This window comes from Linepithema humile, chromosome 7, assembly GCF_040581485.1.
Source record: "Linepithema humile isolate Giens D197 chromosome 7, Lhum_UNIL_v1.0, whole genome shotgun sequence".
In the NCBI taxonomy this organism is placed as follows: domain Eukaryota; kingdom Metazoa; phylum Arthropoda; class Insecta; order Hymenoptera; family Formicidae; genus Linepithema; species Linepithema humile.
The window spans coordinates 18,390,192-18,413,017 of NC_090134.1; the positions used below are offsets into that span (position 1 = coordinate 18,390,192).

General features: G+C 43.6%; 2 protein-coding genes across 3 annotated transcripts in view; one reads left to right on the forward strand and one right to left on the reverse strand.

Annotated features, from left to right (window-relative positions):
• Nucleotides 1–22,826, reverse strand: part of LOC105670042 (dipeptidase 1) — a 126,965-nt gene that overhangs the window by 26,765 nt on the left and 77,374 nt on the right. The gene's annotated exons all lie outside the window — the stretch shown is intronic.
• Nucleotides 1–22,826, forward strand: part of LOC105670041 (beta-1,4-glucuronyltransferase 1) — a 30,175-nt gene that overhangs the window by 3,896 nt on the left and 3,453 nt on the right. The window contains exons 2-4 of one of the 2 annotated variants that reach the window (XM_067358620.1): nucleotides 11,206–12,176; nucleotides 12,583–12,763; nucleotides 14,082–20,838. In XM_067358620.1, the coding sequence (XP_067214721.1) occupies nucleotides 11,206–12,176; nucleotides 12,583–12,763; nucleotides 14,082–14,117 (1,188 nt within the window). In that variant the 3' untranslated portion in view covers nucleotides 14,118–20,838. Of the gene's footprint in view, nucleotides 1–11,205; nucleotides 12,177–12,582; nucleotides 12,764–14,081; nucleotides 20,839–22,826 lie in introns of those variants that run through there. The other variant, XM_012363336.2, reaches the window with a different exon arrangement.

The window sequence follows — 22,826 nt, forward strand, 5'->3', positions numbered from 1 at the left end:
TTATAAGGATCAATAAAATTTATAAGTATTCTGGGCTGCCGTATTGATCTAGGGTTGCCGACCCATGGATGATATGGTCCGGAATAACTGTAGAATCACGGTGTGCCTAAGCACATCAGAAACGCAAACGCGCACCGATGGATATTCGTAACAGGTTTTTTTTTTGCATCGTGTCGTCGAATGAGCTGACGAAAATCAGCATCCGTATAATCCGCCGGATGCTTGATCGGCCGGCCCGGAGCGAAAATATAGAGCACTCGACGTGGATATACCGACCCCGAAACGACCAATTTATTCGCGGTCGAGTTACTCTTCTGTGCCACTGCTCTCGTTGATAGTATCTCCTGCCAGCGAGCAGCGTCCGAAATCGTTGGTTCGATCTGAACTATCGACCTCGTGTATTTGGGATGCGGCGATGTCCGATAGAGAGATAGATTTCCCTCCTTCTCACTCCGCCGCCCTCTCGCTCGTCAACCTCGTAACTTGTTTGATTTCAATCATTTTCGAGTGTTTTCAATACATTTTCCAAGTGTTTTCGATACGAGACTCGCGAGCATGACCAGGTATATTGTTTTATCGTTTCCGGTTGTTTTCAATGGGCTCGGATGCGTGGCGGATATGCGAATCGAAAAACGTTGCATTATAGTTGATGCCGAATACCGACGCCGTCTGAAGTCCATCGCTCTCCGAACAAATTATATTTTTTTTCCTCCCCCCCTCCCCCTCCACCCCGACATTCGCATTTCCGTTTTGCACGCACACGTCGGGCGTTCCTGTTATTTTTCGCGGGATACGTAGCGCCGATTTTATGAAGCACGATCTTGGAATATGTGCTGCCGCACCGTGCTGGATTTGATGAAGGGTCCTTATTAAAGGGCGAACATGCGTGTTTTTTCATTCCGATGGTCGAGTAGAATATTTACAGGTTTTGCGAAATAAGAGATATGAGAGAAATAAGAGAGAGAGCAGTTTAATCCCCGCTCGAGAAGTGCTCGAAAATATTTTTTTCTCTGCGCTCATTGTTGCGCGCCTACGTACAAATTAAAGTATTCCAGATCGTTAGGTATGATTTGATTTGTTTTTACACATATCGAGGAGTATCTATTCTAGTATGCGTTCCATTAAATGCGAGTTTGCCAAACATTTTTCTTCGCGTAATTAAAGCTCGTTTATTCGCTCGGCAATTTAAAGTAAATTATTTTAGAGGTAAAGTAAATTGGGTTTTAATAAGGTTAAACGCGTTCTACATCTCCATTTTACATCTGCACGGTGTAATACATCGCCAAATGCATCACTAAACGCTCGGATGGGTGCACGTATACATACTTTAACAACATAAAAAGCCATATTCACAATTCATAGCCCGCGTTTTTGGCATATCATTTTTTATTCATTACACCGGCGTATACTTAATCACTCTTGGTTGATTCTTTGTGTTGGTAGTAGCGCTTTGTGCATGAGGGGCAGTAATTACTCGCTGGGACGACTCCGGGGGATGTCGTCGCGACGTGATTTACATGTCTGAGAAACAGAAAACTCGAGAAGTAGGCTTGACTGTCGCCGCGCCTCTTCCCGTGTCGTCTCCGGGTCGTCGTGGACCCACCTTTCGCCACCGGCTGCCAGTGACACGTCTTAGAATCGTAGCTTGTTTAATTATCTCGGCAGTTATGCAAAGCAAATACGTGCGGCGGGAGGAAAATTGAAGATGTGCTAATTATTGCATAAAAACTTAAAAAGATAGGAACGTATAAATGGAAGGAGAATAGAAAGATAGGGCCATAAAGAAATGACAGAGAGAGAGAGAGAGAGAGAGAGAGAGAGAAAGAGAGAGAGAGAGAGAGAGAGAGAGAGGGAGGCGAGAGGGGGGGAGGCGAGAGGGGGAGGAAGGGAAAGTTGCTTAATTGCAGTGGTTTCGCCACTCGACTCGAGGATGACTCTCGTCCTTAACTCTTGCGACGAGGATACACCTCTGCCCGCGCGACTTTGCCATAAGATTCCCCTTCAAAGCGCTCCCCATCGAAAGCGACTAACTAGCTTTTGCACTCATATGCAGTTGGTAATTATCCGGGTAAGGTTTCTAGACGCCGTTTGAGAGAGTATCTTGATACTTTGCAAGATCGTAACGCATATGCGCCATGCGCTTTAACGAGAAAGATAAAGAGTGGAAGAAATATTTTCATACGCGAGAACATCCGGGATTTTTATCTACGAAATATCTCCCGCGTAGTGTCTCATTTTCGACATCGTTATTCCACTCGTGAAAAGGGTGAATTAAAAGAAGATGGTGGAAATTCAACCTGCAAAGTTGCAGATAAGAAATTCAATTTTGCAGAATTAATTCCCGTCGATTCTCCTTTTAATCCACTTATTTTCCGCCGATAAAAGATGACGTAGAAATTTATTAGCAGATAACGAAGTCTAGTACATTTTCATGAGCAAGCGCGTTGGAAGTCGCTAGACGGATCCAAGAGCAAGAGCAAATGAACGGGTACACCGAAAGGGTGGCGCCGGAGTGATAGAGTGATTTTTTATCAGTGCCTGCTTAGCATAAAACGACTCACGAGGTATCGAGATTCTGCACGACCTTCGGCTCGCCGAAAGATACCGAGAGTTCGATAATACGCACGTCGGCCTATCTCCTCGCGATGAAAAGGATGGGCGCGAGATTCGTTTATTATCGCGAACCGCATCTCTCTCGAATGGCCCTTTTCAACTGGTGTATCCGGCGGTTGGCTAGGCAAAGAAAGGGAGGAGAAAGAGAAAGAGAGAGAGTGAGAGAGAGAGAGAGAGAGAGAGAGAGAGAGAGAGAGAGAGAGAGAGAGAGAGAGAGAGAGAGAGAGAGAGAGAGAGAGAGAGAGAGAGAGAGAGAGAGAGAGAGAGAGAGAGAGAGAGAGAGAGAGAGAGAGAGAGAGAGAGAGAGAGAGAGAGAGAGAGAGAGAGAGAGAGAGAGAGAGAGAGAGAGAGAGAGAGAGAGAGAGAGAGAGAGAGAGAGAGAGAGAGAGAGAGAGAGAGAGAGAGAGAGAGAGAGAGAGAGAGAGAGAGAGAGAGAGAGAGAGAGAGAGAGAGAGAGAGAGAGAGAGAGAGAGAGAGAGAGAGAGAGAGAGAGAGAGAGAGAGAGAGAGAGAGAGAGAGAGAGAGAGAGAGAGAGAGAGAGAGAGAGAGAGAGAGAGAGAGAGAGAGAGAGAGAGAGAGAGAGAGAGAGAGAGAGAGAGAGAGAGAGAGAGAGAGAGAGAGAGAGAGAGAGAGAGAGAGAGAGAGAGAGAGAGAGAGAGAGAGAGAGAGAGAGAGAGAGAGAGAGAGAGAGAGAGAGAGAGAGAGAGAGAGAGAGAGAGAGAGAGAGAGAGAGAGAGAGAGAGAGAGAGAGAGAGAGAGAGAGAGAGAGAGAGAGAGAGAGAGAGAGAGAGAGAGAGAGAGAGAGAGAGAGAGAGAGAGAGAGAGAGAGAGAGAGAGAGAGAGAGAGAGAGAGAGAGAGAGAGAGAGAGAGAGAGAGAGAGAGAGAGAGAGAGAGAGAGAGAGAGAGAGAGAGAGAGAGAGAGAGAGAGAGAGAGAGAGAGAGAGAGAGAGAGAGAGAGAGAGAGAGAGAGAGAGAGAGAGAGAGAGAGAGAGAGAGAGAGAGAGAGAGAGAGAGAGAGAGAGAGAGAGAGAGAGAGAGAGAGAGAGAGAGAGAGAGAGAGAGAGAGAGAGAGCGAGTTTCAAAGAATTTCCAATTCTCAGCTTTTCAGTGGCGCCTTCGACATTGCGCCCGTACGCGAGATGGGTTACCGTAATGAATGGTATTCAGTTTATTCTCGAGCTAAGTTACGTTCCAGCGCGCCGACGTGGTACCCGTGCGGCGCGGTGCGGCGCGCGGCGGTTGCATCCAGGCACTGAACCAGAAGTAAAATGGGACTGTGGCGAAATTGAAAGGCGGAATTTAGCCTTTATCCGTTATCTGCACGCGAAACTTTGCACTCTCTTTCTCTTTCTCTCTCTCTCTCTCATTCTTCAGTTATAGGTCAGCATTCCACCTTTCTTTCATACTATTCTGCAACGGCGTACTTCTGATACTGAATCGCACGAAGAATGTATTGCATATTTAAGGATGGCAAAATATAAAAAATAAAAAACATACATAACGAAAAAATAAATTGTCAAAGGAATGTGGACTATCGTATTGCAAGAGGATAAACAAGAGTGACGTCAAGTAGAATAAATGACAACAAAAATATTAGTTATATAATAAATAAAAAGCGAGATATATGTAAAGAATTGTCTGCGATAGCGAACATTTAAACAATTTGATCAAATATTTTCACAGTTAACAATGATATAGAAATATTGATATAATGATACAGTAGGGAAATTTACTCTCAGCATGCAATGTATTTATTTTTCGAAAATGGAGAGTATGCAAAGGTGAAAATATCAAGGAATTATAGCTTTTCTATTATCGAGATTTACGAAGAATTCAATTAATTAAAGTTGACGAAAAAAATTGCAGCAACGAAAGATTGTCACGGATAGAAATAAATGTTTTCAAGATCTTTTTCCATTGTCTATCGTTGTATGTTGGTCATCGCTCATTATTTCTTTTTCACTTATTTTTGCATTTACATTTCTGTTTTCATGCTGAAGAGAGATATTTCCATTACATAATAAAGAAGGTTATGAAAAATAAATGGCGGATGAGTAGCATGCTTGATGGAAGTATAACAAAAAATATCCAATATTAATCTTCTCAAAACCCCTTATTTCATTCATAAAAAAAGATATTGCGCCCGGATTTTTTTCGACAATCTAACGGTGCGTGTGGGGAACGCAGATTTCCCATCGGAAACTGCGAAATCGCACGTCAGCTCGCAGCATTCGGACAGCGTCCTGCATAGAACATGCGTCTGTTATCCAATCCGGATCTCGGACGGAATTCGAAACGTCGGGGAGCGAGAAAAACTACGCGAAAATCATACGGATCTCTCGGGTTGGCCGCGCGTGCGAAAGCGCGCTGCGTATCTGCGTTACAAAAGTAATTTCGCACGGACGCGCGAAAGCCGAGTGCTGCCGGAACCGTGGGCCGGAATAAACAATCGACAATCTCGTAATCCCCCGTCGTCCGTTGAATTACGGAGTATTATTGATGAGCGTACAAAATACGGAATTCTCCGGTCGTTCGATCATTTCGCGAGTCCAGAAATGTAAAACTCTAGATTTTTTTTTTTTTCAGAGGATTCAGTTCTGCACTCCGATCCTAGCAAATATTTCATTGTTCTTTTATACCGCGGCTCTAGAAACAAAATCTTGAAATCCAACTCTAAATTATGGTTGCAATTTTTTTTATAGAGAATTGTAAAAGTTGCGTGTGCGCACAACCGTTACAAAAATTGTTGCCGCAAAGAATAAATGAATAAAATACGTTCAAAGGAATCTAACGTTTGGGTGGAAACAAGTGGGAAATCTTTACAAAGTGTTTCGAGATTCAAGTTTTATCTATGCACGGAGAGGAACGTTCGCTTCGCGATTTTGCGAACGAGAACCACAACCCAAGTACACAATTTGATAATGGGTTAGCTGTGTAATGTGCACACATTTGCCGGTCGGTCCCAGCCGGTACACGCGCGCTACACGCTGCAGACTGAATCAGTGATAACAACGTGTTCGCATAATCAATCATGCCGTGACTCCACCTTCCGCACACACCGACGTCGCTCGTCGCCGCCGCTGCCGCTCCGCCGTCAGTACTTCGCATACCTATGTAGTATCTACGTCGCCGGCTCCACCGTGTCTCGTGTATAGAAACGTGTAACCGTGCGTTGGCAAGCAGCTACCTGGGTGTGCACACGAGTTTCCATCGTGCTCGAATTACCATAGGTCGTCGGAACTTTGTCCGACGTACGGCCGTCGACGTGCGTTCCATCCGCAGCTTTTGGCCTTTTGGCCGCAATTGATACGATCGATCGCATTTGCAAGAAGGTATTGTCGAAAGCGCGTGCGACAATTCGATACACGAATCGCTGTGATGTTTAATCGGACTAGATTTTTGTGCGATTTATTTATCCATTAGTGCCGCTGTACGTTTATCGCTATTATTTTTCTGTATTTTCCCAAAATACATTCCTATTTTTTTTATCTTCCTTTTTCTCTTTTAGTCATATCGTTGTTTTCGAGCTTGTTACATTTGTGTAAATGCGCTTCGCCTACGGCCCCGGGAATGAATATCGACGAAGTACACGCGTTGCCCGGCCGATGTTGATCGGCTGCGACGACGCAAAACGTAGATTCAGCTATCGATCTTTCCCTTTCATCTCCTTCGCGTGGACCGCAGTGGCCGTGTATTTGCAAACAATGTGCACACGAGCCATTGCTTACCGTACAAGACGTTTATCGGTAGATTCGGTTGGCGGACGTTTGATGCCACTGCGTAATATTGATCGTTGGCCAGATTTTACGAGCAAATATGATAAGATCGGAAAGAGATTATTTGTATCCAAAAAGCTTGAAAGCTCGTGTGTGAGCGATGAAGAAAGCAATGTTCATGTATCTTGCGCGAAAGGAAATATCATAAACTTTGAGTGACGAGTATAGAGTGCTTGAATCGAGATGAAATCTATACTCTATGCGAATTCGAAATATTCTCTATTTAAAAGATTATAAAGTTAAATAAAAGATTAAACATAAAGATCAATATATTCTGTTTCTGGACAAAATCGCCGAATTATACACGCGATCTCGCGCCGGCGGATCATCTTTAATGGACTCCGGAGAGGGAGTTTTCCTCGAGTTGGAAAATATTAAATTTTATGCGACGGATGCGTCCGCCCTCCCCCGCGCCTCGGGAAAAAGCAGATGAGAGGATAAGAGTCGAGGATGGCTGTGGGTCCCGTCGAAGAACGCGGATTCGGAACACTTCCGAATGCACATCCCCAATGCATTCTGATATTACCCTGCGACGCGCGGGAGAGAACTGCGCGCTTCCGCCGCCTCTCTTGCAATTGTAATGAGCGTCCGCTGCGCGCGACGTAGGGATTTGCCGGCAGTAATAGCATGCAAACATCCTTGCGGAGGGAATACGAGGACGGTCCCGTCCCTCTTTTCCCGGCAGCAGTGCGCGACGTCACGACGAGTTAATACATCTGCCCACCAGACACGGAGGACCACCAGGACGGTGTCCTCTCGGGCGAACGTTGACGACGGCAGGAATTTTCTCGCGTTTTACACCGACGTGCACGGCTGCACTCGGGGGTTTCCGCTCTCCGCGTCGTAAAAATCCCTGCAACTGATGTTCCGCTCTCGTCGCTAACGCTTCGTCTTCCCGCGGACACTAGGCAACGTGTGCAACGAAGGGCATCGCGCAGCGAAAGGACGGCTGGAAGATTTGTAATAATATGCGGCAGCTTTTTAACAATCTCTTATTTTCACATTTAATCGTCATTTCGTTGCAATTATTATTAAATATTTATGAAACTTCCCCGCAAAATGTCATGTGTGTTCAGCCATATGGAAGATGGTTAAAATCCTTTTATATTTTTCTTCTATATTTCCGCTCATTTCAAATCCTTTTGTTTACGACCTACGATTTTTGAATATGCCGAGTATCATTTTAGATTTATCTTATATTGTATTAACAAAAGCACGCTGCAAGTTTACTTTTATTTCATCGCGTGATATTTTTGTAGATTTTCGCACATGGCGCAAACATATCTTTTGCAGTTTTTTTTAATGCAAAACAAAGATGGTTGTCAAGACACTCGCTCGTACTTTTTTCGCAATAATAATACGACAAGCGGCGAAATGGAACGAAAACATGGCGGTGGAAAAATCACGTTTACCGAACAAATTATAAGAAAATAGTTATGACGAAGTTGGTACTAGCGTGATGTATAAAATGACGATCTTTCTCAGCGCACACTAAGAAAAATATAGTAAGTCGCAGTTTGCGACATCGTTTCAGACAATTCCGCGGAATGGCATTTTTTCCTATTTTTTTCCTCCTGCAAAGTGTATTTAATGGTTAGGGCTTACACAGAATTTTCAAATATATTTTACGCGAAAACGCATAGTAAACGTGGAAAACAAACACAACTGTGTATGTTACTAGTTTGCGCACTACAAAACGAGCAACATTCGATAACGTAATAAAACTGTACGATTGCCGGCGATTGCCCATGCCAAGGCATCGGCATTAAACAATTAATTTCCTCTGTTTAATTTTATTAAGCAATTAATGTGTTAACAATTTGTTTTCTCTACTGCAGCATTACTGTAGTATTTCTGTAATTTTAAGTTGCATCTGTAACTGACATTATAAATTTGAGCTCAACTACCGCGTTGTATGTAAACGCGGATAGTGTGTTTAGGATGCGAAATACACTAAATTATAACTGATTGGAAATAAAAGCACCGAGGAAAACAAATAACGAAACTCTGTTTCTATTCGCAATTCTGCATTCGTCCGCTAACATGGCCCTTGGAATATCATGAAAAATATCATCGCTCTCGCTGGTTCGCGTTCGGCATCGAGTCGGCGTAGCACGCTGAATGCACCTTCGAATCGTCAAACATTTGCGTTTGCCACATCCATCGAACGCAGGGCTGCTGCGCGAGAGAAGGGTGTGTAATACATCGCGGTAATACATACATGTATTACACATACGTATACCTTCCGCATACAAGCCGTAGAATTCGCGGGAACATAACATCGCGAAGAGTACATTACGCGCCATTCGTTCCGCACACTAAGACGACCCTAATGCATCCGATAACCGTTTTTCCAAGTCGGTCAAGGCTCCTTCGGGAAAATGCACTTCCACTCGAGACTTTTTTCACGCGCTCGCGGAAAAGGCGCGTCTGCGTCCAAATAGCCAACGTTCGCCCGTCGGTGAAGCCGGAGGTCGGTAAGCGGACGATCGAGGGGCCGGAGGGGGAGGGAGGGGGTATGATTTATCTCCCTCAGGCGCGAAGATTTTACCTCGGATGTTAGTTCCGCCGGTTGAACATCCAGATGGAAAGCGGGCGGCACGGGGCGGCGGCGCAAGGAAGGGCTGCCGCGAAGTTCTTATCGGCGTGTATATAATTTTCAGGTGGGTTCGCACAGTTAGTAAATATAGCACCGCCGCGGCCGCCCTTTGCCCGAGCGCGAAACTTGCTACGGCGGGATACTTACGACTGACATTTACTCCCGCGAAGCAACACATTGTTCCCCAAGGCGCATTAGGACGGATTTCCTGCGGTTAGACGGCTACGGTTTAGCGGTACGATTTTTGCGTGCTGAAGCGTTCGGCATCTCAGAGCGAGTAACTCGACACGCGAAGTTTTAGTCTTGAAGTTCAGTTCGCGAAACTTTATCGGAAAAGCAAATAGAATAAGTTGCAGCTAGAGTTAAAATATTGATTATAGAGATAAAAATAGAAATAAAATTGTGAGAGTCGATCCAAGTGGATATATATAAAATGTCTTTCAAGAATCATATAAGAAATTAAGATTTCTGGAACAATATCTGCTAAATTAAGAATAAAATAATGATAATATTACTGCTTTGAAGAAAAACACAAATCACCGTCCGTTCTATGATCGCCGTACACGAAGAATATTCGCGTTATTAAAAATCGTCTGTTTTATTATACGGATATTTTCAGTTCATAAATTGATTGCGACATAGAACTTCGAACGTTTCATGATTTTTATTGTTTTCGTATTTATTAACTTTAGAGAAAATATTTTATTTCAAGGTAACAATCTGTGTATGGAAAAATATAGAATTTTTTTCGGCCTCTTTTGTCTCTTTTTACATTTAATTACTTTTAACATTTAAAGCTATCGTCCCGTTGTTACAAGACCGGCACTGATTTTTGTAATGGGTCCCGACGGATAGCGAACCCGCGGTAATTAGGGCGGTAAAGTGGCCCTTACTCTGCACTCGACAGTCACGACAGACTGTTGTCGGTAAGTTGCTGGGCAGTTTGCTTTTGTCGGTGACCGAACCACTTCCACGGGTTTGTTTAAAAACAACGCCAGCCGTTGCGGTGTTATCGTAAGTTCTTCGCTCAGAACACCCGCCGGATAATCTCCCTATTTATAGAAGAGAGCGAAGTATCCCCAGTTTAAACGGACCTCACACGGCTTTCTTGACTTCTTTCTCGCAAATACACGTGAAAGATATAATCGGATTACACGTTTTGATACGTTCGGAGACGTTGTAGAATAACGCGCGCTCTTGACTGCATTCTACCGGGTATATTTTCTTGCTTCAGCGCTCTAGTCGGACAATTTTTTGCGTGCAAGCTAATAATTTTTGCGGATTTTTAGTAACGTAACCAAACAAGGGGATGCTGAAAGGAATGTGTTCTCTCATATTTTACGCTATACCTAATTTAAAGGAAGAACTTTATAAATATTTGACCAAAAATATTCCACTCAATTCTCCATTTTTAGTGTAAATACACTACACATTTTACGTTCAAATTATCCGCTGTGAATAAATAATATTTAACAATACTTTGGACTACCGACTATTTTTCGAAGGATTCGCTTTAGATACCACGGATAATCTTCCTCGAGGAGTTAGTCCGCCGCCGAAAACTAATGCGAGATTCGTCGTTATACAATGGCCTCGTCTCGTCATCGTCCGGTTTTTTCCGTTTTATTCCATTTATTTTTATTCCGTTCACGTACTGCTATGAAATTATTCACGCTAGCCGGCGACACATTGTGCCTCGCGGTTCTGGAAGAATAAGTGGCGAACATAAAACGCGCCTAGCCAAGGGAGCTCCGTTCGGCCGTAACGCGAACATGCTACGACGAGAATACATGATATTCGCTTCACGATTATTTTCTTCATCATGTTTTCGGTATTTCCACCCCCTTCTGTAAGCATGAGGGCGACAATTCGGCGAGATCACGTCGAGATGTCACGATAACTTACATCTCGCGGCTAAGCTTGGTTGTTATCATATATCTTTGCTTCGTCACGTATATGATCGAGACTGATATCACTCCAGTGAGTTAAATTTGCAGTATTATAATTATGAACAAAATTCATCTTACATTAATTAAATTCTAATCTTTTTGTGTAATCTTTTCCAAACGCGAAAAACATTAATTGCATCATTATATTGTTATTAGATTTTCTTCAGCACTGAAATCCGGATTTTCTAAAATGATATCGGTTCTAATATCCGTGCAAAAAAAAATAGCGCAAGTAATAATCGGCCGCGTTTTTGTTCTCGCTTTCAGCTGGGATGCCGACCATGGAATCTCAGTCTGACGAGCGTGATCATCCTGGCACTGTCGAACATGCTGCTGACGTTTCTGCTACTGCAATCGGAGACCTGCGCGCCGGAGGCGATCCCGCGAGAGGTGGAGGTGAGCGCGGTCACCGAGTGGAATCTCGGCTCCCTCGTCAAGCAGGAGCAGCAATCGGAATGCGTCACGCAGGATTATCAGCCAACGTCACCTGATACTAACAGTCTCAAGCTGGACATCAAGCTCGGCAGATGGGATGCCCGGCGGATATTCCGCACCTTTGACTCGGTTCTGGTCGGCAGCAGGTTCACAGAGCTGTCGCAGACGTACCGAGTGTGTCTGGCCACGCAGAGCTCCGTGGAGAAGCTGCATTCCCTAGTGCAGGTCGCGCTGCACTGGACCGGACCAATGTCCGTGGCGCTGTACGCCGCCGGCGATGAGGAGTTCGAGGTTATGCAGCGTTACTTGGTGTACCTGAGGAGATGTTACGAGTCCATCAGGGAGAGAGTGATCTTTTCTGTGGCCGTGCCGAAGATGCGTCCGCCCAAGAAGCAGCCGCGCGCCTTCGAGCTGCCGGACTTTGTCGATTGTGCCAAACCGGAAGCCACCCTGAACGAGCTCGCGAGTCGCATACCCAGCGAGCAGACCCATTGGCGGATACGGAACGTCTATCCGCAGAACCACATGCGAAACTTGGCGCGCAAGAACTGCCAGACGGACTACGTGTTCCTGACGGACGTCGACATCGTACCGAGTTTCAATCTGACGACCGCACTCGACGAATTTCTCAGGAGCGATAACTGTGATAAATGCGCCTACGTTATACCCACGTATGAGTTGGACACGCGCGTGAAGTTTCCCCAGAACAAGACGGAGTTGATTAGACTTGCGAGGAAGGGCTTGGCCAGGCCCTTCCACCAGAAGGTCTTTATACACAATCAATTCGCCACGAACTTTACGAGGCAAGTAACTCTTTATCAAATAACAACCCATCAATCATAAATTTCTCAAAATTTGGACATTCCATTGTAACTTGAACGTCTACTTTAATTAATCGGGGATAATCGAAATTATTAGAGCACTTAGATAATAAAATTGTTTACATAATCGATTTAGCACGCGTTGAATTAAATTGATTGAATCAATATAACAATGTGAATTTATAATGGCTTGCCTGTAACAAGCTACTATTATTTATATTTTAACAATAATTGTTTAATAATTTCATTATTCAGTTGTGTGGTCGTTTGATGAACGTAATTTATACTTGATTGAGACTTTGTATACGTAAAGCATGAATTGTTAACTAAGCGTACAAAATGTTATTTTGATGACGCGTAGCACGGTTGGGAATATTTTATTTTACAGGTGGCTCCAGGACGTGTCGGTGAACCATAAATATCATGAAAACGTGAAGACCGGCAAGGTCTACGTTAGCCACGACGTGACGAATTTCGAATTCCTTTACGAGCCTTTTTACGTGGCGAAGGATATCGCTCCGTCTCACGATGAGCGGTTTATGGGATACGGATATACGAGGAATACTCAGGTACGCGCGATATTTTCTAAGATACGTCTTTTTTTCTGTTTGCGCTCGCCATTACTGCGTGACGCATACGTTAGTGGCAGCGCGGAATCGAAAATGCAATTTTGCCCAAGCACGAAGTAACATAAAACGGTACAATGCAAAAGTTTACGTTCGATCCGATGGCATTGACGATTCACGTGCGCAATTTTTTCCGCTAATGTATGAAAATACTCGCATTGGGTAAGAGATAAGCGCGCACTGCGCTTATGTACACAAGTAACGTGCTTATGGCCACTATTTGCGAAATGTTTGCGAATCAGTCAGCAGCAAAATAATAGAAAAGTTTGAATTAAAAATACTCCCGCGGCAACATCACCGCCAATATTTTCGATGGAAGAGCGAATGTGCGCACGAGAGTGATAAAGAATATAAATGGCTCAGACCCGAATGCGTCCGTGATAATTGCACGAACGTGGTATGATATTTTACCGCACGGTTTATCTTAACGTTAGGAGGTAAAAGGTACTCCATCGAATATTAATATACCTTTCGAGGTATTAATGGAATTAGCAGATAAATGGCAATAATGGACGGTAGATATCGGCCATTACGTTTCTACGCTCATCTGTAAATAGCATAAATTACACTAAAAGATATATATTTTGGGGTATTAACGGTAAAAGCGGTAAATCCTGCACATGTATATTTTGTCAGCTTGATGCGTCACAGTATTTCGCTAACTAAAAACGACGTTTGGCGAGCGGAAAAATCACGCGGACACAGCAGCGTGAACTTCGCGTAAAGTTTTACACGAGCGAGATGTGTGTGTTAGCGAGATTGTAATGTAAGCAGCGGGGGAAACGGCCGGAGAAAGGGGACAGCGTGGTGGGTAGTTCGAGAATAGCAAACTGGAATGAGCGTACCCTCGCGCACACCCGGGCCATTAATTGAATTACATATTATCATTGCCGCGCCGTTATCGGACGATGGAGGCTCGTTTTGCGGAACGGGCATTATTCAATTTAAACTTGATGTATCTTCGGCCGTGTAATCGAACGTTTGCATATCGGCGCGGCGTGTAAATTGCGTTCGCTAATGTACTTTACAGGCGCGTTATCCTCGCGCGAATTGCAAAGAATCGCAAATTTCTTAGGTAACATCAAACTTCGAAACTTCGTCACGTAGTTGGTGGCGAATCAGGCGGGGAAACTTTGATAAATCGGAACGATAACCAATCTCACTCCAGAAGTTAAAAGTAGAATCAGAAAAATAATATTCATGTTGAACTTTGTTTTTTTTTTTTACGGAAATTTGTTGAAGTATACTTTTTATTTCGCAGCTGTTTGAACGTAGCTGCAAGAGAGAAGAATCATGACGAGTGGAGTCGCGGTAGCCTACGAAAGGTTATTTGTGCCGGAAACCGCAAAGCGGACGTGAGAACCTTTCCGGTCCGTTTCCAGTCCATATACGGAGTTTGCATACCTCTGAGCGCATACACGTCCGTTCATGGGGTGGCACGCGGATGCCGCGTTGTTTCGACGGAGAGCTACGGCGCTCGTGGTTTCCGACCTCACGGCGAAAATAACGAAATTCCATCGCGCGGCGAAAATCCGGGCACGACGGCCGTGCGCAGTGGTCGCATTCGTAAAACGAAGTATGCGAAGTACCTACCGGCGGCAATAAAACGGACGTAAATTCGCGTATGTACGTATCGGCGTTACGTCGTCGACAGCGAACGGTCGTGTGTAACCTCTGTACGTTTGCGATAGTAGTGATGGCGGCGTGTGGTAGTGACGGTGATGCGGCCGGTACAACGCGCGGGCGGAAGTATACTGGTACATCGGTACTCGCGTCTCCTCTGCGGTTCGCGCAGTACAACATCCATTCATCCCTCCGGAGGAATGAGAATGGGCATCGTCCGTTCTCTCTCCTCAACCCCGCGACACGGTTCGGTTAACCGCCAAAGCCTCATTTCCATCGTGTATAATACTCAGGCCTAGCTATCGCTTCTTTTGGCAACGCAACGTTTGGCTCTCATCCGGTTTATTTTTTAAGTTTTTTTTAAAATTGTTTTCCGTTGTTCTCTGTGCCATTCATATTACAAGAAACTTTTAGCAAATTTGTTGAAACATTTTATTTAGCTGTGTACCTCGATTTCCGAATATCACGTAGTTACATTGTTTTTCAATTGTATGCTCAATTCGATCAAGTTCACACATTGCACACTTGCCGTCGAATTTTAAAACGTCAGCTGACGCCTTTCCTTTTACCATCCTCGCGCATATGGTTGCGCGTTTCTCGCGAGAACGCACATCGCCGTCGATCGGTGTTTTATATTCGCGTTAATTAATCTTCGGTTGTTTGCGTATACAATGCACGAGGACAATGCGGTATGCGCCATAATCGCGATGCAATTACGCCGGTTTCCCGGCTTGCCTCGATTGCATGCGCTAAAATGAGCATGTTAATTGCCGATCGATTCGTTAATTCTCCGTGCCGGCACCCCTGCGTGGCCTTTGTCCGGCCGCGAGCCGGGCTTAACGTTCCCCCCGATACAACCTTCAATTACCCGTCGACGTACCGGGCGATTGTCGACGCGGCTAATATAAAGGATTTGGCCCAGCGATGTGCGGCACGCGCTCACTCGCGATTCCTATCTACATCGGCGATCGATCCTGTCATCGTCGATTCGACACGCCAACGTAGTCGGACCTCGAGGGATTCTTTATTGTCGTGTTTATCGAGTTCGCCGATCGCGTCGGCACGAACCCACCTCGGCTTGATATCTCATCAGACCGGTGTTATCGGATTGATTCCGGGGCTCCCAGGGCTGGCGCGCCGCGATAAGCGAGATAAACCTGGCGCGACGTCAAAGTGTAAAAGAATAAAAACGCGGAAATAAAAATAACCGAAAGATTTTCAGAAGAATATGTTTTTGACTCGAGTCGAGTTTTATAAAATCTGATTATTCGCAAATTCAGCAAATATCATCAGGAAAGAAAATTAATATTGTTACTGCAATAATTAATTGAAAAAAAATATATATAATAGCATCGATCATTGTACAAACAATAGAAATGTTCGTAAAAGATACTAATATTAATTGAAAAGAACAATTATTGATTTACAAATTGCCAAAGCTGTTGTAATTGCGAAAGTCAATACTGCTAGCTTCGTGCGCGCCGCTCATATCGGATGGCACCGTCGCCGTTCACTACCTGACACTTCGTTTCTCGTCGAACCATTATCACCCCAGGTCAATCCATAATGGCGATACGTTCGATTCGAGGACGAGATCCTGCCGGTACAAGCGTAGCAAGTATGTCGCTGTCGTGCGAGAAGTGGCACCGAAGTGACGCACGCGAGCACCTCGCAGGTGACTGCAATCAAATCGGAAACGAGATAGTCTTTCCTAGACGCTTCAACGTAGCAGTCACTCCGCGGTGATTGAGCGATTCCGCCGACCGGGGTTATAAATCAAAGGCGAGCCGGCACGAATGGAACGAATCCGATTGCCCGAGCCGCTAGCTCGTGGACGGCCGGCTCTTTCGATCGTTTACAATTCACAGGAAATCACGGAACACGGAGCTCGAATTCGCGTAGTGTAGTCGCTGAAAGTGTGAGAGAAGAAACGAAACACCGGAGGCGTAAGTAAAAAATTAGACTCGATTCCTCGTAACCTTGGATTCACGGAAATCGAATGTTATTTCAAGTCCGACTCGCTTCGGCTTTTATTACTGATTAAAACGTTCGACGTATTTACAGAGGTATGCGACGAATGTTGACGAATTATTTCGCATCGCATGCGACTCGTTAATGTTCGATCCAGCTTTTGACATAATTTATTTCAGTTTAATTCGTCCGATAGCATGCTGTTAATTTTTGACGTGACGCGCTTTTGCGTCAAATATGATTCGTCACGTATTTCGTAAATGGATGTTTAATGCAGAATTAAATGATGTTAAATAAGTAAATTTTATTTTATTTCACATTACGCGCGTATTTAAATTTGCATTGGTAGCAAAGTGCTGAGCAAATTAACCCGCGAATTCGAATTATCGGCGCATATATCAAGTGTCATATAGCGTAGCGGCCGTATTTCATAATGCAAATTCGATAATGGAGCAACAAAAATCTTATTCGGCTCCCGAATATCGGCGCGTATCGGCACTATTTCAATGCATCTATGCGTTTAATTATTCCCATGCATTTCTGGCGATCTTTTTCCGCTAACCGTTTTATCATAATTGAATCGGGGCGAAAGTGATTTTCGATTAGGCGTTCGGGTATTCCGCGCAGCACGTCGGCAGTCAACGATCCAACTCGATCCAAAGGGTGTCCGTAATTTAGCGGCTAATTCTCTCGTGCAAGATCAATGGCCGCGGCTCGCAGGTACCGTGTAACAAGCGGCAATTTAAGTGTCTCGCAGGATAATGCAAGTTCTCTCTCTCGTACGAGAGGATCGATCGGGTTTAACCGCATCGTGTGAGGCAGAGTCGCCGCATTTAATCAGTGAGAAATGACACGCCTTTCACTTCTTAATGTATACTGTGAAAACAAAAAATATTTTTGGCACCAATCGTCACTGTAAAAATTTCTCTAATGGAATTCAAATTCACTTAAAATTACGGTTTCCACGCTTGCTAGTCGCCCCCTCGAGAGTTTGCGTTCCACTCTCTTGTCCTCGTCGTTTTAATTCTGTTCCAAGTTGCACCGCATCGGTGCCCCCCCCCCCTCCCCTCCCCACCCTAATGCTGAGAACGTAAGATAAGTGGAGACGTCGTATGGCAGCGGCGGCGGCGGGACGCGTCGCATTCACGAGGATTTACGTCGACGTGCGATGGCATAAAACTCAATTATCAGATTTAGCCCGCCGCTTACTGCCACGTAGCCGGCATATTACGCGGCGATGCCATTTGGAAAAATTATACGACCCTGTATATTACGGCGTCATCCCGCCGTATCTTATATGCATGCGCCGGCACGTCTTCATTTTAATGCGTGTCACTTTTTTCGCGCACTCGCTCGTCGAAACGCACACGATCCGATGTTATCCGAGAAGTGCCATTCGCGGCTTTCGCGACGGATATAACTGGTTATTCAGCGTTTCGCATCGCGACTATGGATGCACCATCGTAAGAATATGAGATATCCGACTGTCAAGCTGTCAAAGTGTTGCCGCGGTATTATATTGATGTATCCATATTCATATTCAAGATGTATTCATATTCAAATCGGACAAAGACTCAATAAAAGCGGATTTGTGAAGAAAGCGCGATATGTAATTACAGTTACATATCTGACAATCTGATGATTGTGTTGGAAAATGAATAAATTGAATAAGTAAAATTATATTAGGTATTTTATAAATATTTATCTTGGATAAATTTATGGACATATATGTCAATAAAAATTGAATGTAATATCTGAAGTCACATTTGAGTTTTTATGAAGTGATATGCTAAGGATTGCTTACGCACCACGAATTTCTACGGAAGTAAAGGGATTATTTTACGCAACGGGAAGTAAATGTGCGGGTAAACGGGTGATTAAATTGAAGAGATCCGCTGTGGCTTGTGCGAACTAGAGAAATTGATATAGGTCTCTCGATGAAATTGCGTCAACAAAGCCAAACCATCGGTACGCAGTGATTTCGCTGAACCGGCCGAAACACGTCGGTACGTAAGGAATTCATAGTGAGCTATGAAGGTTCTTGAATATCAAAGGGACACTCTGTCTTTGAATTTCGAGTATCGGGATGCCACGAGATCCTTCCGCAAACGATGCGGATCGAGTCGCGCAGTTTGCGTCGGAGCTGGTTTTAGCCAATGTAACAACATGGTAATTACGTCACGTTTAATTTGTTAGATACACGACATCAATGCACCTAGTATGCATTTCATTGCTTAAATTGTGACTCTAGTACATATGACATGCAGGCAAATTAAATTTAATATTTCAATTTCGATTAGATAAAGAAATATTGAATATTATTTTATTTATAAATGACAAAGTCGTATATTTGCATAAAACTACAAAGAGAACGAAATTGTATTATTAAAAATGAAAGTTATTGATTGTACAATGTTTTTGATTTTTTTTTAACAATAGCCTTATTTTACAAAAGTGGAAACTGTAAAGTGAAACATTCAATATTCTGTTTTTCTTTCCAACAAATTGGTTTAACCGTAATTTTTGTCGCAACGTTTAAATTCTTTATTTCCAACATATCGATTAAAATAAAAAAAAAAAAAAAAAAAAAAAAAAAAGATTAAAAAACAGACCAAAATATGTTGAATAATACATGCGTAATGCTGTACGCGACATTACTTGGCCGTGCCTTTTCCGAAATGGAATCAAGCGGAAGTTTGTCGTGACGGCGGAATGAAATAAAGAGCGCGAACTGTCAGCGTAACGTGTCACGATCGTAATGGTGCGCGGTGATGAGGGTGACACCGTCCATTCGATGCCGAAGCGTGAAATTAACCCGGGCGCATTTCCCCCAGGTGCCAGGAACGTAAGCTTGTCCTCCGCACGACATGCAATTCCATTTTTGCGAGCGAGCGAATTGCTTCGCGTCCGCGTTTCCGGCAGTTGTAAAATTTTAACTTGCCGTCGTGTGTTTTTAAAAACACGCAGCTACACGAGGGCGCGTTTAAGCGCCCCTCTTTGTCCCCCCATCCCCGGATGCAGCAACGCACGGAGGAAATAAATGAAATGTCAAATAAAAGTCGTAAGGCGCGGTGCGAGTTTATTAATCAATATAGCAAGCTGCCACCAATCATTGTCAGTGGATATTTTTTTCGTGAATGCAGTTATGCGCGAAATAAATAAAACCTATTTAAATTATCCTAATGTAAAAACTGCACACGTATTATATATAATATTTTTAAAAAAGTGTGCAAGAGTATACTTCATTTCAGAACTTATTGCGCATTATCCAGGTGGTATTATATCTCACTGTGGTTGTGATTATAAAATATAACAGCTGTAATACGTTCTCTGTATGCAGTCGCACGTACTTATAACTATGTGGTCCGATTATCTGAGTCGCCATGCAGATGCATATACACGAATACGCACACTTCTGACTAATGCAAATACAAACCGCTGCGCTGGTGACCCACTGCAATATTCTGCATTACCATTCGAAAACCGCAAATGGTTATTTTATCTCCTGTTGAAGCGACAAGCGGTGTATTATCTCTGGTGGTATGAGCCGGATCTGACTACTTCAAAAGAACGACCGTCCATTGTATTCATCGTCACGGCGTAAATTTATACGCTGCTACTTGTTTCAAATGGTAGAGTTATAAATTTTTAATGTCTTTAAATCAGGAAGTAATTGCGAAATTGTTAAATATTTGCTGTTACATTTCTCTATCTGTATCTACTAATTTCTATCATGAAAAAGGTGTACGAGTAACGGTAGTAGTTCGAGAGAGAAAGCTTCAGCTGCTTATGCTTGTTAAAAGAGTCATTAAAAACATAATATAAAGTAGAAAATAGAATTATGCAAATAATATGTACTATACTTTGTGCGTATATTTTTCTATTCGCTTCTTCATTTTCTCATTCATCTATTTTTTTGCGCACACACACAGCGTCGTCGCGTCCTTTGAGTCCTTTGAACCCCGCCGGAAGAGAGATCGTGCGCCAAGTTCCGCAAATTGTTCATCCCGCCGCGGAAAAGTTTCAAACGGACCGCTTCGCCGCGTCGTTTTGCATCCTCGGGAGCTTTGACGTGCATTATGCGTTATCATGCGTCGTGGCTCGCGGAATATTCGCGACCTGGTCGACGGCAGTCGTCGATATTACGTACGGCGTTTCGGTTGGTGTTAGAATTTTTAGAAGAGCAAGTTCTACGGAAGGCTCGTTGCACTTCGGTTTTGCATGTAGCCACATATGCCGTCGCGTAGCATATATGTATGCATTAATGCTACGCTAGCCGCGGTACACATGCATTATCCAATAATCGTCACGATGACGAAAGTTTCGCGTGCAAACAAAGCGCGCGCAGCGACGCGCCGGTGTGCATTCGCGAGTAGTATCAGGACGCGTGTAAGTTCAGCAAACATCATTACGCTCGCGACTCTGTAACGAATGTGAGGCCGCGGGGTTTGTTAATTAAGAAGATACGTCAGCTTGCCGTGTTGTTTAATGCAATCTGTTCTCCGGGAAACCCTCGACAAACAGTCGGTCGTCCGCTTTCCGCAACCTGGCTCGCGCGAGAAAGCGCACTTCAGTCGCCTTCCCCGCAAGACCGTGATCTGCGCGCGAAACTGAAAGGAATTTATTATCTGTCCAATTAAGACGGATAATTATGCACGCTGTCCGCCGCGCCGGCGGTGCAAGCTTGTTAGTCGTATAATTCATGCGGGAATGTCATGTGTACGTGTTGAGCCATCGCAGATCAGACTTCTATCATTTCTCATCCGAGTTGCATAAATTCTTAAAAACACGGGGCTATAATTACATTTTTCACTTAAAGCTTTCTGTTCGTCGTTATTATCAGTTTAATCAGCGTCTTTACGTAAATATGTATTATTTTCGTGCGATTCATATAAATTAAATCAGAAAGTTCCCGAGAAAAATGTTATTAAAAATAAGTAGTTATAAAAATTCGAATAATAATTCATAATTGCCACGTTTAAAAAAAAATATATTTCTTTCAGCACTGAATTTTTTATCGAAAAACTGCCGAACGACTGAAGTGTATTGAAAAACATGACAATTATGTAAAACGATTATGATAAAAGTTATATAATATATTTTTTAATAATTATATGCAGAAAATTTTTTACTTTAAATTGGATCATTAAATCTCACTGTTAAATAATTACAATACGCAAACTAATAACTTATTTTTAACATCACCTCTTTTAGGTAATCAATATTAATTGCTACTACTTATAAAAAAAAAAAAATATCAGAATTCTTTATATACAACTTTATGTTGCGTAAGCGCTCCGTCATCTTTTTGTCGTGTCGCACGCATCATGTTAGATGCTTCCGCGGCGATTGTGCGGGCTCGTCTGAGGATAGAAATCGATGCGGGTTATAAATGAGAGCTCGCGCTGCCGATCGTGGCGTATATGTTTTGGCAGTGTCAGCACTGTAACAACGTGACGAATTGTATGCATCCATTGCGACACGTACTGCGGAGACAATCCCGGGGCGTCGCGGCGGCTGTCACACGCATGTCGCGCCATCGTTACGTATAATTATTCACGGGGCTTCGTCTCCAAGATCTAGAACGCGGCAGATTAGATTCTGTCTATCAATTTCATCTGACAATGTAATCCGCGTGCACCCGTTATCCCCGCGGGTTACTGCTTCGTCGCATTAACTAACAATACGCCCGTTTCATAATTAAGACCATTATTTGTCATCCGTTCAATGTGCTAATTTTGAGCCGTCATTTAGTTTCTAATTCGACGAAAGCCTGCAACGCGCGAAATTTGTTTTACGTCTTATGACTTTGAGTAAACACGAGTACACTCTCATCGCTAGATTCTTATGATGAATAATGAGATCACTATATATGATTTTTGATATTTTTGTGTATATATTTCTTCCATCGGCAAACTAATTGTCACATCTGTAGTAAACGAAATTATTGATTGCAAACTTTTGCAAATTGTTTCGAAATAATTACGATTTATTTTATCATTAATAATCGAGTTTTAAAATATCCGCTGAAATCGAATAAAAAAGGCAAATCAACAGGAGTTTGTGACAAAATATTTGTACTTCAGTTATCGACATTTAGTAAGACGTGTCGTTACGCGTTGAATGCAATGGGCATAAAGGGCATTCGATACGAGGTCAATCGGATCGGACAAGGACCTATCTCAGTTGGCTGCATGCAGTCGCGTACATATGCACGTATATACGGCTATCGCGAACACTCGCTGCACATTGTTAGTGCGATTATTCACAAAGACGCATTCAGACCAGAGGAGAACGGACGGTCCGGATCTCGTCCGTTAGGTCTGTCTGGCTTGTCTCGGCTGGCAAACCGAGAGCGAGATTACGACGCCATCCGCCTTCCTCCTTGCTGTCGCGTTGCTTACAATGCCGG